The sequence below is a fragment of the Nycticebus coucang genome, chromosome 10 (genome assembly GCF_027406575.1).
Source record: "Nycticebus coucang isolate mNycCou1 chromosome 10, mNycCou1.pri, whole genome shotgun sequence".
In the NCBI taxonomy this organism is placed as follows: Eukaryota; Metazoa; Chordata; class Mammalia; order Primates; family Lorisidae; genus Nycticebus; species Nycticebus coucang.
Window position 1 is genome coordinate 64,970,979 of NC_069789.1, and position 19,872 is coordinate 64,990,850.

The following is a 19,872-nucleotide window of genomic DNA, read 5'->3' on the forward strand; positions in this document are numbered from 1 at the left end:
TTAGATTTCTTTCTTTCTTTTTTTTTTTTTTTTTTTTTTGTAGAGACAGAATCTCACTTTATGGCCCTTGGTAGAGTGCCGTGGCATCACACAGCTCACAGCAACCTCCAACTCCTGGGCTTAAGCGATTCTCTTGCCTCAGCCTCCCGAGTAGTTGGGACTACAGGTGCCTGCCACAACGCCTGGCTATTTTTTGGTCTTAGATTTATTTCTAATGTTTTCATAAATAGGGCAGATTATGTATACTTCATTCACATAGCTCACTCCCTCACTTCCTTCAGATCTCTGTTCAAATACTACCTCATTAGAGCAACCTTCCCTCTATCACCAGCTTTTATGTAAAACAGAACCTATACCTCCCCCTCTACCCTGCACCCACACTCACTATCCATTACCCTACGTATGCATAGCCATATGATGTAATAGCTAGGTATTGGTTCATTTGTTTATTATCTGTCTCATCCAGTTGGATATAAGGACCAAGAGAGCTTGGGCTTGACTTTGCTTACTGAATTCTTCCTCCCTAAGTGTGTGGCATATAGTGTATGCCTAATCAATATTTGTTACGTATAAGTTAATCCTGATAATGAATTAGTTCCTTGGGCTGCAAGACAGTTTGTACAATTTTTTTAATCTTGAGAACAACATTCATATAGAAATATACTTTTTAATCTTGTTTTTTTTTTTTTTTTTGTTTTTCTTTTTTTTTTTATTAAATCATAACTGTATACAATGATATGATTATGGGGCATCATACACTCACTTCATAAACCATTGGACACATTTTTATCACAGTGGTTAACATAGCCTTTCCGGCGTTATCTCAGTTATACTTTTTAATCTTGAAGAAAACATGTTTAAAAATGAGGAGGAACCTCAGGAGGGGAAAGAGGAAGAATGGTTTTAATTTAATGCTGAGTTAAAGGTAGCAGAAAATGAAATACATAAAAATACAAAAGGATTCAGACTGAATTTCTCAGCATCTCTTTGAGATGTATAAGAAGAAAGAAATAACTACTTGTATCACTGACTAATACCTGTTCCTGGAAATTACTACATCATTTCTCCACACTCCTTTAAATGTGTATGGCTTTACATGCTGAAAAATATATTTTCAATTTTGGAGAAAAGTAAGAATATTAATATTATAGTTCAAAATCTCAAAATTCTATTTTTTTCAATTGAAGGGTAATGAAATAACCCCCCAATTCTATGCATAGTAACATTTAAGATCAAGGATTATTATTCTCACATAAATTAGAAATAAACTGCTTAAGAGGGCTTTAATGAAATCTCTGAAACATCAAAGGAAAGAATAGTTGATCATAGGGCAGAGTCTGTGGCTCAAAGGAGTAGGGCACCGGCCCCATATACCGGAGGTGGTGGGTTCAAACCCAGCCCCAGACAAAAACTACTAAATAAATAAATAAATAAATAAATAAAATAGTTGATCATAAGCTTTTTGCATTCTTATGTACCATAGAGCCAATAATGTATTTACTATTAATGTGAGGAATTGTGTTTTACACATTTTTCACTTTTAAAGTACGCAGCAAAAATTTTATTTATTGGGAGACCACATGTAAGTTAAGGTGTCTTGACAGTCATAATGCTTGAATTGTGTTTGTCTCAGTTATTTACTCTCTGACAATCATGATGCTTTCATGGTTATAATAGAATCATCCTTGTCAACCTGACAGCTTGCTGCAGGTTTTAGTGGTCAGACTCTGGTAGCAAATCAGCTAGGTTGAGAGTTTCTTTATGAGGTACTGTTTGTAGCCAAAAATTATAACTTGTACTTTTGTAAAGATAAACTTTAGGGTGGTGCCTGTGGCTCAGTGGGTAGGGCGCCAGCCCCATATACTGAGGGTGGCGGGTTCAAACTCGGCCCTGGCCAAATTGCAACCAAAAAATAGCCGGTGTTATGGCGGTCGCCTATAGTCCCAGCTACTCGGGAGGCTGAGGCAAGAGGATTGCCTAAGCCCAAGAGCTGGAGGTTGCTGTGAGCTGTGATGCCATAGCACTCTACCAAAGAGCGACAAAGTGAGACTCTGTCTCCAAAAGAAAAAAAAAGAGATAAACTTTAAAATAAATTTAGTTTTATACATAAGTAAATATATCTAGAATATTATTGTATTTTAAAATTTTATTGGGTTCCCCTTCATATTTTAAAATGTGCTATTGTGTTAGAACCTACTACTGTGTTTTTGCATGTTTGAGATTAAGGAATTAGAACATAGTCATTTTTGCTTTTATTCTGTTGACTTATACACATACATTATCAAGAACACATGGAAAGGTTTCTAGTCAAACTGAACGAGAACATTGATTTTATGCATGCTGTAGGCAGGCCCTAGATGTTCAAGCCCCAAGTGAGTCTTGGTAGACAAGCAGAACATCATATCAGTGTCTCATGAATTCAAAGCAAAGGAATAAATCATGTTATTACAAGGGTGTATCAGTTGACTTATTGCTGTTTTGTGACCATAGGTTGGGAGGATTGCTGTTTAAAGCCATGTCATTGGTTCTCAAATCAGTCAGGCATGAAGACTTGTCATATGCCTCTATGATTGTACTTCACCAGACTTTCTCTAACTAGTCAGCTGGGGCTGTGCATTTTGTCTCAAACACTCGGCTGGCCAGCATCTGACAGGAGCTTTCTCATCATTCTGTCAGTAATATGTTAACTAGAGTGTATCTTTGTGGCCTATAGAAGCAGGTTGAAAAGGATGCTTCTCTTGCAAGCAGATGTCTAAATGTTAGTTATTGTTTTGACCAATATTTAGTTGGTAAATATAACCTTCTGAAAGCCTATAAGCACTTTAGTTACAGGGATTTGATTGTGTAGTGCATGTTATTTTAGGAATATTTAGAGCAAGCAATATGCTGGGAGTGTTGGAATTATGTTAATAAACGGTAATTTCTTCCTTTGTTATAATTGCCCCCAGGCATTTAAGCATATGCTTTTCACTCCTCTCATTAATTCCATCAAGGGCATATGCGAAAAGAAATCTTGTGATCTCTGGAACATTAGCTACTAAAATGTAGATTTTACAGGGTTTGTCAGACTGAAAGAGGGAGTCCAGAAGATTTTAACCTCTTTATCTAGATTGTACACATTGTTGATTTGTCTCTTAATGGTGCCACATGTATCAGCGTTTAATCTGAAAGCTGAGGCACAGAGAATCTTTCTGGAGATTAAGAATTGAACAGTCTGTGAGAGAACAAAGATTACCTGGGCCTTCTTCCTAGTTAAAGTTATTGAAGTGCATTTTTGCCCCTTGTGTGTGTGTGTGTGTGTGTGTTTATTATTAAATCATATATGTGTATAATAATGCAATCATGAGGTACAATGTGCTGGTTCCATATACAGTCTGAAATATTTTCACCGAACTGGTTAACATAGCCTTCATGGCATTTTCTTCATGCCCCTTGTGTTTTTAAAGCAGCAGTAGAGTGGTGTAGTTAAAAATTGTTATCAGGACCTCTCAGGAAGAGACAGTCTAAGAACAATTTTTAGATTCTTAATTCTTATTACAACTCATAGTTACCAATTATGTCAACTGAAATTGTAGATAATTATATTTATCAGTGTCTTATTTGACATATATACTGCTATTCTAAAAATTGTCTTTTCATTTAGTGCAATGTGGGCATGGCTGTAGTGTAGAAATGGGACTGTTGAGGTCATGGTGAAACACATTGGGAAGGGATGTGTGGAGGTTAGTTGGAGGGGATTTCTACCACAGGACAACTAGAAGCGCTTTTATCTTTGAACTCTCATGGTGCTAATAGCTCTCTTTTCATGAAAATAATTTCTGCCTCATAATTTAGCGCATTTGTCTTCTAAAAGTTAACAACTGGCTTTGAATTCATGAAGCCAAATTTTTACTGTAACAATTATGGGATTGTCCAAGGCAGTGGTTCTCAACCTGTGGTCGTGACCCCTTTGTAACAATGAAAATACTTCCTGCATATCAGATGTTCACATTACGATTCATAACAGTAGCACAATTACCATTATGAAGTAGCAATGAAAATAATTTTATGGTTGGGGGTCACCACAACATGAGGAACTCTGTATTAAAGGGTTGCAGCATTAGGAGGCTTTAGGAAGGTTGAGAACTACTGGTCTAAGGAGTACATTAAATTGTGACTCCTCTAGATTCTGTAAGCTTTGTTGCTATAACTGATATCCATAAAAATGACTTTGGATGATTTCAGTTTATTGTAGTTTTTTTTTTTCTTTTTTCTTTTCCCTATACCTTTCAGTGTTAACTGAAGTATTTTTTATATAGGAAAATGATGATTTTGTGGTGGTAGTGATTATCAAATTAAAAGTAGGAAAAATATGTATTATTCATGTTTCTTTAGTGAAAACACTGTTGAGGGGGGCGTGTATTTATTTTTAAATGTACCTGATATATTTACTAGTATATGTTTGTACGTGCTACAATTTTTTTTTTTTTTAATTTTGCTGTTAGGCAATTTTTTCTCTCGTGATGAGCTTCCTTGGGTTTTGTGCTACAGTTTAACTCATTATTTATTCAGTATTTCCAAAACAGAACATATCTTCTTTCCCATAATTTCCTTCTTCTATTATGTAGGGCTAATTTGGGGAATGCCCTTCCTTCTTATCTTCTTCACCTGAATCCTATAGCCTCTACCTCCATAGTACTTCTTTTCTGATTCCTGTTCTGCATTTCACCTGCCCACTCTCTTAGTTCAGGTGGTTATCACTTCCTGCAAATATTATTTTTAGATTTTATATACTGAATGCTCATGTTATCTTCATTTAGATAAAATAATGATGATGATGGTAATATATAATTTTACCCAGTATATATTATAATGTACCTTTTTGAACAATTTATTTAAACTAATTTAATTCACTATATAGTATGTACAATTCTTATTCACAATAGACAGATAAAAATGTGAATTTTGAAACCTAGAGGGAGATAAATTGCCCAAGACTGTAGAATTAGTAAGTGACTTACTCAGTTCTACCTGACTCCAAAGTATGTGTTTTGAACTTTTATGCAATTTTGTCTTTTACAATGACTGCCTTATGAGACCAAATTCATTTCTAACTGTGCCCCTGTCCCTATATAGTATTCCTTACCTTGAGGAGCTTCAGTTTCTTACTCTAATCACCCACACTGAAGTGACTTTTTCCTTGTCTTTGCCAAGTCTAGTTGATTATCCCTCATTATTTTTCATTTTGAATACCACTTTTAGGCCTAACAGTTATCTTTTGTTTGGACCTTCCATTTTTTTCGTCCTTTAGGTTTATTCTACGTACAGTTAATCCTTCAGAATTAAAAACAACTATTGATGACTCATTGACTATAAAACTGCTAAATCTAGTAAAAACTATTTGTTATCTGATCCCAAACTTTTCTTCCTGAAGTTTTCCCTTAGTTATAGTCTATTCAGATCTCTCAACAATAAACTTCTTTGGGTGGTTTTTTATCTGATTCAGTCATGACAATGCATTTACCTCTTAGGACAATAATGATGTATATACACAGTAAACTTTTAACAATAATTTTGCAAGTGAATGCATGAAACTGTGCTTTTTGCTCTTCTTCAAATGTGTTTTTAATATTCTACCTCCAAGCCTCCGAATGTTTTTCAAAATCTGGTTTGCTTTTCAGAAGCCTAGTTTTTATGTGTAACTTCTATAACATCTTTCATCTTTGAACTACCATGGCACTTAGAATATTCCTTTTGTAAATTGCAATTATTAGTGAATTTGTCGAGCTCCTTTATTAGATATTAATCTTTTTAAAAGCTAAAAACCATGGGTTTTATGTGTATCTCTGTGTGTGTATTTAAGAATAAACATAATCATTTAGATTGTATTACAGAGAAAAGTTCGTAAAATAAAAACTTTTATTATGATGTAAAATATGAGGTGTTCATCTAATACTGAAAATACTAAAAAGGTGTATTTTGACAAGTATAAATATGTCTCTGATTGTCATTTTGATACTTGTCTCTTTGAACAATAATGCTAGTTAAAGTTTTTTATTTTTTAATTTTGAAATTTAAATGCTAGAGGGTAATTTCTGTTAGGTATTGTCTTAAAAAAATTTGTAATTTGTGTTTAGCAGTTTTCTACTTGAAAATTTTCTTTTCTACTTGAAAATTTTAATAATTAAAAACATATATGCAAAAATTGTAACGCCTGGAGTAAAAAGTTCTTAGATTGAACTCTTTTTTGTTCCATGAAGTTTCGTCACAATAACAACCTTTGTTTAGTATATACAGGAATTTGGTATCTTTCATTCTTCACATAGGCCTAAGTAGAAAATTTACTACTTTAATTTGTTCATTCATTGAATTTTTCCTCTTATGGAATATTTAACTCATACCAGGAAGAATTCTACAGGTAAGATGATGAAGTCACAGCCTCTGTATCAGTCTTGGTCCAACTATAAAACTACATTGTAATTTGAACCATACAAGTTTAATATGAAGAATTTAAAACTATAACCACTTGGACATTTACACTAGAATATTTATCAGTTAATATATAATCGCCCAAATGTGGAAACAACCCAAGTACCTATCAACTCACGATAAATAAATAAAAAAAAACTATGGTATATCATTGCCGTGGAATACTATTCAGAAAGGGAGACTTTACATCTTATGTATTTACCTGGATGGATTTGGAGAACATCCTCCTAAGAAAAGTATCAGAAGAATGGAAAAACCATCCTGTGCACTAAAATGAAATTAGTAGATGAACAACTACATGCCCACACAGGAAAAAAACACAATTTAATTCAAGTAGGGAAGAAGGGAGAAGAGCGGGGAGAAGGGAAGAGGTTTGGTAAGTTGTCACCTAATGGGTACAGTGCACAGGTATATGTAGGAGTATATGGCACACCTCCTGGGTGAAGGGCTCAACTACAACTTGGACTTTACCTAACAAACACAAACAACGTAACTTAATCATTTGTGCCCATATATTAATCTGACAAAAAAGAGTAAACAACAACAAAATAAAATTATAACATAGGATTGGAGTAACAAGGAATGACCAGTAAGGAGTGCAGAGAATTCTAAAGAATATAGGAATAGCAGTCATTCACCTTGGGCTGATGTAGAGCAAGCAAGGAAGAAGTCCCACATGGGCTTGAGATTCAGCCGCTGGTGGAGAGGATCATCCCTGGTTTGTTAGATGGCAGAGATGTTGCTTTTGTGCTACACTAGCCGATTCTTCTGGAAATCTGCCATTTGGGGTGCTCATGAGAGCAACCCGTAGAGAGATGCCATTCCTTGGAACTTGCTGAAAAACTACTTGAGGAGTACTGGGGAAGCTGTTCACAGAGATTGCTGTGAAGCCACATAGAGTGAACCTGTTCCCTGTGGCCATCTTACTGGAGGCACTCTTTTAAGAAAATTATTAAGGGAAGCTGTTGGCCACATGGTACTGCTAGAAATTGTGCGCTGTGGTGATCAGGTTCAGGGGAAGCCTCCTGTGTAGCAGGGACAGGGCACTAGAAAGGCTCCATGTGCTTCAAGAGCCAGAGGCACTCTTCTGTAAAATTGCTCAAGGTAGGGGTGTGCTGGGAGAAACCTTTGGCTGCTGGTACATGCAGGATCTAGGTGCTACAGAAACTGCCCATTCTGCAGGAACCTGGTGGCCACCTGCACTACAGGAAATGGGCTCAGGGGGAGTGGCATGTGCAGCAGGATCTAGGCTTTGACAACCTGTCACTTTGCAGGAGCTGGCAGAGTGAGCACAGTTGAACCAGGAAGCAATTTCCATTAAGTACCCTTTCTCCTGAGAAAGCTTAACATCATGCCAGCTGCTAAAAGATCTAGATCCATTTTCTCAGAACAGGCAATGAGGGATGAATTTGGAGCTGAGAGGCAACGAATTTATTCCTTTGGATATTCAGCTTCTATCTGTACCTCTGCATACATTAAAACTCCATATGACAAAACAAATCTATATTTCTGCCGAATCAGATAAAGCTCTTCTTTAGAGATATCCTCACCCTTTACCCCAGCACAGGCCTTGTTTTGGTAGTTGGTCCCGAGGGCACAATTGATATTTATGGTTTCCTTCTATTACCTGTTCCATATCTCTCTTACCCTCAGCAAAAATCTCATTTGGGCAGGATTTTCACTTGGCATAATGATAAAAACTTTCATCCCAGAAGGGTCTCTGATTTTTTTTTTTTCCTGGTTGTTGTAGTTTTCTATTAACTGTTGCCTTAGGCATGAAATACCAAGAGGTAGCACAGATAATCCCCTGGTTTCAGACACATTTCTTCTTGCCTCTGCTGTGTAGAAGCAACCCAGTTTCCCTTTGGTTGTTGAGATTTATCAGTTCAGTCAGTAGATTGAGCTCCTCTTTTTTATCTTGCCTGTTGATTCAGTGGCATATGCTGCCCCAAACACCAGGTGGCGTTAAAGCAACGGTGTTGCCAGGATTTTGGACTTTGGCTTTTTTTTTTGATACAGAGTCTCAAGCTGGAAGAGTGCTGTGGCGTCACAGCTCACAGTAACCTTAAACTCTTGGGCTTAAGTGATTCTCTTGCCTCAGCCTCCCAACTAGCTGGGACTACAGGCACCACCACAATGCCTGGCTATTTTTTGTTGGCAGTTATCATTGTTTTTTAGGTGGCCCAGGCTGGGTTCAAACCTGCTAGCCTCTGTGTATGTGGCTGGCGCCGTAACCATTGTGCTACAGGTGCAGAGCCAACTTTGGCTATTCTAATAGGCATGAAATGGTAAATCGTTGTTTTAATTTGCATTTCCCTTATGAAATATAATATAGAGGATCTTTTCTTATGCTTATTTTTTATCTTTACATTTTCTTTGGTGAGGTGTCTGTTACTTGGCCCATTTTTTTGTTTGTTTGTTTGTTTGTTTTTTGAGACAGAGCCTCAAGCTGTCGCCCTGGATAGAGTGCTATGGTGTCACAGCTCACAGCAACCTCCAGCTCCAGGGCTCAAGCGATTCTCCTGCCTCCGCCTCCCAAGTAGCTGGGACTACAGGTGCCTGCCACGACGCCTGGCTGTTTTTTTGCTTGCAGCCATCATTGTTGTTTGGCGGGCCCAGGCTGGATTTGACCCCGCCAGCTCGCGTGTATGTGGCTGGCGCCTTAGCTGCTTGAGCCACAGGCCCCGAGCCAAGTTGGCCCATTTTTTAATTGGGTTGCTTGTGTTTTTATTATTGAATTTTAAGAGGTTTTTTGGTATATTTTTTTGATAATAGTCCTTTATTTACCTATACATTTTGAAAATATTTTCTCTTAATCTGTGACTTCTTGTTGTAGTCTCTTGACAATGTTTTTCACAGAACAGAAATTTTAAATTCAGATGAAGTCCAGCTTATCAATTCTTTCTTTCATGGTCATGCCTTTGAAGTCCTATCTAAAAAGTTGTCACCGAACCCTAGGTCATCTAGATTTTATCTTCTGTTATCATCTAGGCGTTTTATAGTTTTGAATTTCATATTAAGGTCTGTGATTTGTTTTGAGTAAATTTTTGTGAAGGATATAAGTTGTATATCTAGATTCATTTTTTTGGCGTGTGGACATCCTATTATTGTAGCACCATTTATTGGAAAAAACTACCTTTTTTGTTTTTTTTTTCACTGTATTGCTTTGCTTCTTTGTCAGAATCAGAAGATATGACTATATTTCTGGGCTCTATATTCTGTTCCATTGATGTATTTGTTGTCTTACAAAGATAACACTGTCTTGATTACGGTAGCTTTATTATAAATTTTGAAGCGAGATAATGTCAGTCGTTCAACTTTGTTCTTATTCAAAATTCTTCTACCTCTCTATATAAACTGCCTCTATTCAACTTATTGTTACCCACAAAATAACTTGCTGGGATTTTAATCTGTAGATCAAGTTGAAAAGAACTGGCATCTTGACAATATTGAATCTGCTTATCTGTGAACAGGGAATCTCTTTCTATTTCTTTAGTTCTAATTTAATTTCTTTTATCAGAATTTTGTAGTTATCCTCATTAGATCTTATGCATACTTTGTTAGATTCATGCTTAAGTATTTATTATGATATTATAATGGCTGGACATGTGTCATTACAGAATTTGTCCATACTCATGGAATATACAACACCAAGAATGAATCTTACTATAAACTGTTGAGTTGGGTGGTAATGATAAGTCAATGTCTGTTCATCATTTGTAACAATTTGCTACTCTGGGTGGGAGAATATTGATAATGAGGCTATGGATTCATGTGTGGGGAAGGAGGAATGTGAGAAATCTCTGTATTTTCTGCTCCTCAAAAATAAGTTTTTTTAAAAAGAAGAACAATTTAACAACCAGATACTGCCCTTTTCATTATGTAAAATTGTGATTTCTCCAAACATTCTCCTATAACCATTACTTAATTTGATTATTAGAGTTTTCTTCAAGTTAGGCGATTTTTTATAGTTGAGATAATTTTGAACTTTACAAATATCTTGCTGCTACTTTTTTGGCCTAAACTTCTAAATATAAATTAAATGTGTTTAAGCCAATGTTCTCTTTATGGTTTCCACTAAAGTTTTTTGGTTTTGTTTTTTTTTGTTTTTCTTTTGTTTTGTAGTTTAAGGCTGGGGCTGGGTTTGAACCCGCCATCTCCGGAATATGGGGCCGGTGCCCTACTCCTTTGAGCCATAGGCGCCGCCCTGGTTTCCATATTGAAGTTTTAAAATTTTGTGAGGAATTTATTACATTTCTATTTGTTGTGGCTTATTTTGTAAATTTGCATTAGTTGTTTATAGTACTTAAATTTCTAAATTAAGTATTAATTCAGTTAAAAATCAAATGAAATCTTTAATATTTGTTTCTTAAATATAAATCTGCCCCTCAGTAACTATAGAATGCAAGTTGAAGTGAGTAGGATTCCTATATAAAAATGAGATATAATCTGGCTAGGTAATACAGGAACTATAATAATGGGAGTAGTGATGTATCAGTATGATATTTTTACCAGTAAGAAATGCTAGTGAGAATTGTGCTATTTTTCAATATGGTGGTTATATTAGATAGATCATTTTTCCGCTGTGTACATAAGAATCTGATAAGTGTGGGGGTTTTCCCCCTCAAAATACATACTTATTGCTTAATTTTATTAATAGGCTTATTTCCATGAAATAAGAACAGGAATAAATCAGATTTCATATTACAAAGCAGGACAACTTTGGTTTGGTTACAAAAGTGTACTTGCAAATTTAGTTTCGGATGATAACTTGTTTAACTTTTATCAAAGATCTTACCCTTTTGACATTTTCTGAGACACTATTCTATTAATTTACTGCTAAAGTTGCAAACTGTAACCCCTGAGAAAAGTTATGTAAATCGTTTCTCTATCATAGGTCCCTACATTTTCATACAAAGGTCAAGTGCTCTTGTTTATTTGACTGTTCAATCCAAAGATGCATTTTCTGTTATATAATTAGTAACAAAACCCCAGTATTTTCAGTCAACAGATGTCAGTAAAAGCCTCATAATGATGGGAATTTTAAATCTTTGTCTACAAAGGCAGTTTAATATAGTGTTTACTGTTCTCTGGATCCAGCTTGCTTTGGTTCATATCCTGATTTTGCTGTGTACAAGCTGTGTTAGATGGGCAGTTGGTTTCATTTTGCCTCAGTGTCCTGTTAAAATGGGAATAATGATACCAGTACCTACTTCAGAAGTTTGTTGTGAGGATTATATCTGAATACTTCAAGTACTTATAATAGTGCCTGGCACATGGTAGGCATTGTATAAATGTTGACTGTTGTTGTTATCGTTGGTGGCAGTTGTCTGTATCCATAATGGTAGCCTGGGACTGGACGTTTCAACTGCTTTTATTCTGTGACCAGTTCACTGTTGCTGACCTTTCTTGTTAGATTTCTCTGCCTGATTTTATAGGCTCCAGTTCTTGTCTCTTCATATGGTACCCATATATACTTATGTTCTAATTGGAGTCTTTAGGAAATAAATATTCTCATTTTTAAAAATTTTTTATCAGTCAATCTTACAGAACTGTATCAGTTACATATATTGAGTATGCTGCATGAAAATATGTGTGCACTTCTAATATTCATATGCCACTGAATATTATTAAAAATAAGGAATTTTTTCTTAAACCTTTATTTGGTAAATTTATTTTTCTTGGAAAATTATAACAGTGTATTTTCCTTCAGTTTCAGGGTATAATACCAGAGATATGTTTTAATTGCAACACAGACTATTTCCCTCACCCTTTTGCTTGCTTTCACAAAGAACAACTGTGATAGTAAAGAAGCAGCTGACAATATTAGAAAAGCAGTGTGGACTCACTGACCAGACATATGATCTTGTATAATTCTAGCCCCCCAAAAGACTATGTGATGTGTGTCATTACTCTGTAAGCTTAAAGATTCAATATATAATAGATAACTTTAAAATAATAAGATCTTTTTCCTACTTGGATCATTAAATTGATCTCATTCCTTTGTAATATTTTATGCTGCAAACCAAACTTCTAAAATATTTAGTTTGTTTTCCCTCAATTTGCATAATTCTCAGAATGTTCCACGTAAATAATTTGTTGTGACAGTTAGTAGTCTCTTCAAAAGGATAGAAATATCTTATCCAGAATAAAATTTTGAGTCTTTTTCTTTTCCCAGAGGTTCTACATTGTTGACCCTGCTTCCCTTCCCTTCTGACCTTATCTCATACTATTCTCCCACTTCCTCCAATCTGATCTCACTAGCCTCCCCATTTCTCTGTGACAATAACAAGTGTGTTCCATTTCAGGACTTTTGAATGCTCTTTCCCCCAAATCTGCAAATTTGTTCTTTCCAGTTGGGTCCCAGTCACTATGTTAGAGTTCTTCTATAGTCCTTACGTCTAAAATAGCCCTTTCATCACTCTTTAGCCACTTATCCTGTTTTAGATTTCTTCATAGAATTTCTCTCTCTAAAATATAATATATATTTTACTTGGTTACTATTTACCTTCCCTGCTAACATGTAAGCTCCAAGAAAACAGGGACTTAGTCCTGTTTATTGCTGTGTCCTTGTTGCCTAGTAGGGATTAATGATAACCCGTAGCAGGCACTCAAGATTTTGTTGAAGTAAACAAATAAATTATTACATTTTCAGTTGCTTGCATAGTTACCTAGTGTGCTTGAAAGTGTTTAGAGATGATCTTTAGATATATTTTGAAGGTAGATCTACATTATAGTCTGGTTAAAATATTTTGTTAGCCACCTGAGTGGAAAAAAGTACTAAGAATATAGAAAGTTAGAATTGATCTGATTTAAGAAGAAAGAATATTTGCTCTATGGGAGACAATGTTTACAGATCATCTGGCATAGAGTTCTTATTGAAAGTTTAAGATACTGAGACCTGGTTATTAGCAGGTATGTTAGAGGTTATACAGCTTGTTGGTGGCAGAGCCCTAACTTTGTGTCTATAATATACTTACTTGTTATAATTTATTTATAGTGAGCAGAACCTCTGCAAGTTGACCACCCAAGTGACTATAACACACTGGTCAACATAAGGAACTAAGCCTGCTGTACCAATACATATATGTGGTGCATATCTGGTCTGTGAAAAATAGTTCAACTTCAGGTCAATAAAAGAAGGTGGTCAGCTATGGAGGTTCTGCTATATAAATGTTTAATTTTCTAGTGAATTTATGTTTTCTTAATTTGTCTTTACTTGGAACTTTGTTATCTTCTTTACTGAGAATATTCTATTAGAGTCTCTTCTCAATTTTTAAAATTACATGCTACTGGGTGAATGTGGAGGCTTTTCTTCAGTATGTTTCTACCTTCTCTGGAAATATCCACTTCAATGTCTTGTGCGAATTGATATTTGCAAAGGCAAATTACTTACAGTTCCACTTAAACTTGACACCTTTGCTATACACATATAATGGGTTATTATATAAATTCATTCTAGTTGCATAATTTCAGAAGCTAGGGTTGAAGAAGAGTTGTCATTTATTTTTATCCCTCCGTGTTACCTATCCCCTACATCCCCAAAGTTGCCAAGTTCTGTAGAGCTTCCTTCTCTCCTGGTAGATCTTGAGTAGTAGGGACAGCCCTTTGCCACATGCTGACCATTGCAGAAATTTTGCAGCTTTGCTTCTGATCACAGAAACCATCCTCTAAGAAACCAGTCAGATTCCTCAGATAATGTTATGTCTTGTTAGTGGCTTTTGTTAGTGCGTAATTAATAACTTCATTTAAGAATAACTGTTAAAGGGGTAGGGAAAGTAGCTACATAACACTTAATAGAGTGTTTTGGATTCTGGATTTGCTCAGTGAAGTAAGTTGCTCTCCTTATAATTTCTCATTTTAAGAATATATTTTTCCTCTTCCTACATTGTTATTTTCTCAGTAACAAAAAGGGACACTTTCTTTTATTTAAGTTTTTAAATGAGCTGTTTCAAAAGTCATCTATGGGCAGATGGAAAAACAGTAATTAGCTATCATTGGAACTTTACATAAGCTCTTTCATAAGCCCATCAGGTTATACTGAAAGGATAGAAAAAGTTAACAAAAATTTATAGCAAGGGAATACTTGAAAGCTCTTAAAGAATTTTGAAACAATGAGTTAGATCAACCCGTTTTCATTCCTTGTAGTTAAGTGTGTAAGATAAATAAACTCAGGGTCTATAATTGTTAAATAGAAGTATTTGAATGCCTCCTAGTGGCATATTATATGTTCTGATTAAGGAAGTTAAAAAATATTTATTGAAGGAATACTGTGATAAACTATTAAAGCTTATCAGTGCAAAGTACTAAAACCCTTTAATAATAACATCCTAAGTGAAATCAAAATGTATCTTTTGGCATCTAAAATTGATTGGTAATCTGATTGGAAAAATATGCATATGACAAAGATGAGAAATGAAAATTTTCAATGAAAATTTGTATGTTTTTAGTTCAGATCAGATTATTCTTTCTAATTGTTTTTTATTTAATGAAACTATTTTATGCTTAAACATAGAAAAATGTTGCTATCAATAAGATGGAGATTGCTTTGTGTACCTTTATTCTTTTAAGTTAATTGATTACGGTGTTTTAATTTCTTTGTATAAGAAGAGAGATAATGGTTTATAAAGTCTGTGGTTCATTTTTTTTTGTGGTTCATTTTTGGATAGTTATTTTAAATATTTTCATTTTCAAGTTGAATTAAAATGATTTAATTTGTAACCTTGTAATACAGACCATTACAAAACTTTAAAATAATGAAAAATGCTGATTTAATCATTGCTTTGAATACCAAAAGATGATTTCATGCCCACAGAAATAAAATTTAAAATGGAAATAAAGTCACATGGAAATAATTCTGGTGAGGGTTAATAGGAGGGAGAAAAAAAGTGGTATCCTTTTGCTAAGCATTAAAAACATTTAATTAACTGCTTGCCAAAACAAAACAATTAAAATGGCAATTACCTTTAAAATATTAACACTATAATTGCAGCTGTTATGATATAAAGCTAAGAAACAAAATGTTAATCTGGAATGAACAGTTTAAATATGAAATTATGATATACTTGGCTTCCTGTAGTACAGCTGTCAAGCTTGGGCAGTTCGCTGGTCAATAGTGACATTCTCTGTGTCAGTGAACAGAGTCTCTTGATACCGTAACCCGCAGTTCACACATTACTGAAGCTCCAACTGTCGAACATTCAAGTCCCCTGGTATTACTGCAGCTTCCAGACTCTCCTGACTGGCTCATGTTTCATTCTTTGGCAATTTGCCCTAATGATATCCCTCAGGAGCTTTCAGCCTCTCTTCCTTTCCATATTTAATCGTGTTATATTAATCTGAGTGATGTGCAAACTGTGCTGTACAAATTGTAATTTCCTATAATATTTTTAAGATGCTTACCTAATGTTTCAGTTTTACTGCTATTTTTGTATTAAGTTTTCACCCCAAAGCCTGTGTTTTCAGATGATGATAATTATCTGAATATGATTCTTAAGACATTACTTTTGCTGTTTATATATTTTTCAGTGGGGCCTCTGGGACATAAGACTTTTTAAATGTAGAATTGGTAAAGACAGTGTGATTTATGTCATTCTGTAAATAATTTCATGATAATCATTCATCTTTGATACTTTGAAGGTGCCTTTTCATTTGGGAGGGTCAGCGCCTACTTATTTTTGTTGTCCTTTCACAAATTTTAGTTAACTGCCTGTCTCCATGGATCAGCTGCTCTTCTATACCCCATGTACTGGCAACATATATACATCCCAGTGCTTCCTCCACACCTGCTGGACTACTGCTGGTAAGCTGGCTTTTGCCAGACAACTTTAAATCTAGGTTTCATAATTAGAAAAGAATCTATTTAGTTTTAGATTAAGTAAACTTGGAGTATATATGAAAGAAGTCACAGAAATTCAATTATTATAAATAAGTATTCAAGAGTACATTTATGAAGAACAGAGTAATTCTTCCCAAAGACAGCAAAAATTTATACTTGGCAGACATAAAGATTCTTTAGATTTTGTGAATTTCTTCTGTAGTCATTTAGATAACTAAACACGCAAATGGAAACAAATACAGTCAGATTGTGGCTCGAAAAATACTGCAGAAGTTATGGTATTAGAGAACCCAGTATCTCAGGTGTCAGAATTTGTCTGGTAAGTCTACCAGACACCACACTGTCTCTGTCAGGGAATACTTGCAGGACACACTGTTCAATAGTACACCAAGTACTATATGCCAACAATGGGCGGCATCTAATACAAGAATTCTGAGCCACTATGAAAAGCAATGTGGCAAAGTGTTGGGAGTAATTCTAAAGAGCTTTCTTTTATTAGAAAAAACTCGCAGCAATTTGATGCAGTCTGAAATTAGCCAGGCTTCTAAGAACCTCCTTCCTTTTTCTCTTCCCCTGAAAAGAGTCTGCATACTTATAGTGAGGCTAGATAAGGATTAGACCCCCGCAACAGAAACTTTCAGGCTTTTTTCAGGACTGGGGAGTAAAATGCTACCTTTTTTTGCATAATCATTTTCTGCAGCATGGCTTGATTCTTAAGAAATGTGATGATTTTTTTTTCCCTCTAAACCATGTGTGTCCACACATACTAGTAGAAAATACTTTGACCTTAATATATTTGCTTATATCACAGCTAATGTTTTTAAAAAGCAAAATGCTTTTAAAAGTACTATATTTAACTTTCTATGAAAGGCATGAACTATTTAAGGATTAAAATAACTTAAGTTCATACATAGAGGTTTTCTATTAAGTTTTTGTGACTAACTCTCCTCTAACACATCTACTTGGCCCCATATTGATATTAATATACCGTGTTTTCACAGCATAGTAATATCGTTAGGATTCATAATGCTGTGATATAGATGTCTAATGTCCTGCCATTTGAGAACTAGAAAGGAGAAACAGTTTTGGAGGATACTACAAGAATACAGTTTAATTATATTGTAAAGCACCACATACAAGTCTAATAGTAAAGCTAAATCTATAAAATAAAGCTCTTTTACTATTCATTTTAGAGTTTTTGTTTGACCAACCTATCTCCAGTATTTTAGCATCCTTGAATGCAAGGACTGTGGTCTATTCATGTTGACATACACAGTGGATCTTTGCATATGGTTTTCAGTAATTAAAACTGATTTATTTAAAAAGTATTTTTCATAAAAGCATTTGAAAACATATTGACATATAATTTAAAAATTAAGTTAGTGGTTCAAGAACACTTCTAACTATGAAGTTTAGAATTATATTTTCTCATATATAATGTTAATGCTACCTTAATTTTCCTATTAAAATGTTCTGACCTCTTAACAGGTAACACACCTTTAAGTTCAGTTCTTTGTAATGAATCACACATTTAAGGCTTTCCAAAATGTTAATTAGAATTTATTCTATGACACAGGCAGTTCTGTATGAATTCTTTCCAGAGCTGTCTTTTTGACACTTCTATCCCTGCCATGAAATCCTTCTTTCTTTGCTGCCTCCACTATAATGAAGGAAGCTTGTTTCATATTTCAATCCCTGGAATTTTCTTTCTAGTTTATAATATCTAAAATAGCCTTTACGATGACTTCTGACAGCTTCCATGCCAGATACCTCCCTGGTCCAGAAAGTAGAGCAGTGATGCTCAAAACAAGGAGACATCTAAAACTTTCTGAACATTAAGGTCACAATGATAGGCTCAGCTTTTATCATAGGAACTAGTTAGAATAATATAATTTTTTTTTAAAGAATAACCATCTAAGATTCTGATTTTCTTCCATTATCAAAAACTTTGATGGATTAAACTATTTCCTAGAAAAAATGATTTCCTTCCCTCTGCATCCTTGAGGATAGAATCAGAGTGATCGATATGCAAAAGGAAAAAAAAATTACTGATTATCCCTTAGGTCTCATGGGCTTTAAATAAATAATTTTTTATATACCTATTCAAAAATAGTGCCGGGAAGATTTGATAATAGTTGTATCTTCGCTAACTCTTTAACTTGATTGATACTTTCTAGACTCGAGATAATCCTACCTCCACAAAATCTTCCTGTTTTTGAATCGGTAGCTCCGTTGTGTGGTCTGTGGAGAGCCGTAATGCCATCTTGTGACCATGGTTGAACATCGCATCTTGATCTACAAATCAAGCCTTGTTACTTAGTTGGTTCATTCGTTCTTTTGTTCATCAATTCAACATTTAGTGAACACCTATTTACCAAGATGTGAATCTGTAAAGTAATGAATTAAGACGGTTTTTGCCTTGTGAGAGTTACAGATAGGAAGACATCTACACACGTACACGTGTATATATGTGCACATACATGGAACAAAGCACAATATTGTGATACTGTGAGTACTCTAGCAGAGGCCTAGAAAAGAACCACGAATGGGATATCAACAAAGGAAGAGTGAGTGGCCTCCCTGGCAGGTTAGGGAAGGCTCAAGAGAGGAAGTGACAACAATCGACATTTTCCTTTTATCAACCAATAGAAGAGTACTTTGATGTGGTAGGTCTATTATGTTCCCAGATACACTTAATCTGAGTCCATAAACACATGGGAGGTGGTATGATTCAAGGACCAGTAAAATTATAATCATTTATAATTTATTCAGGGAATAGTTGAGTAACTCCTTTGTTTAGGCTACCTATCTGACTCCTTTATGAAAGGAGGAGATTTAGCTGCTTCTAAGAGAATAGTTTTTTAAAAAATAAATAAAATTGTGTTCGTTAGACTACCCTAATAGACTGTTGTAGTCTGTGATGGGTGGTCTTTTTGTAAGAAAACCTAAAAAGAATAAAAGGGCTGTTTTTGAGTAAAGATGAATTGCTACCAAAAAGAATGAACAGTACTAATGTTGCCATCTATATCCTGGCTTTGCAGAGTAAATTCATCAACAGAAAGATCTAGGACAGTTTTGCCCATAGATGATAAAATATATATGTTGCCAAGAATACCTTCCTGACTTATTAATGGGTCAATCTAATTAGGAAATTATTTTGCAAAATTACTTAAGATTCGTCTTATTTCATGTTTGTATTACAATCCAGTTTTCATGAGAAGGAAACAACTATTCAGTTACATACTCTTTAAAACATAATTATTTTAGGAAATTAGGCTTCAGATTAAAAGTGTTTACAATTCTCAAATCTGTATGTTTTGTTAGAAATCAGTGAGAAGATACAAGGATGAAGGCCAGTAATCCTATTTTAAAAAGTTTCAAGTTACTATATTATTAAGTTCTGCACAAGAGCTCTTTATTGAATTTTTTATTGTAGCTTAATAACGTTTATAAATTTATTGATAAAATTTATAGTTTATACTTTAAAGATTAGTACCTTTCATAAAGTTTTAAAAATGTCTTCCTACATGTATTTCTTAGGATTTCAGTAGGTTATTTAGGAGTTT

At 34.6% G+C, this 19,872-nt stretch overlaps 1 protein-coding gene across 2 annotated transcripts in view; it reads left to right on the plus strand.

Moving 5' to 3' along the window:
* The window catches only part of DENND1B (DENN domain containing 1B), a 287,318-nt gene that overhangs the window by 159,069 nt on the left and 108,377 nt on the right, over positions 1-19,872 (plus strand). For both annotated transcript variants that reach the window (XM_053606348.1, XM_053606349.1), the window contains one exon: positions 16,170-16,270. In XM_053606348.1, the coding sequence (XP_053462323.1) occupies positions 16,170-16,270 (101 nt within the window). The remainder of the gene's footprint in view (positions 1-16,169; positions 16,271-19,872) is intronic.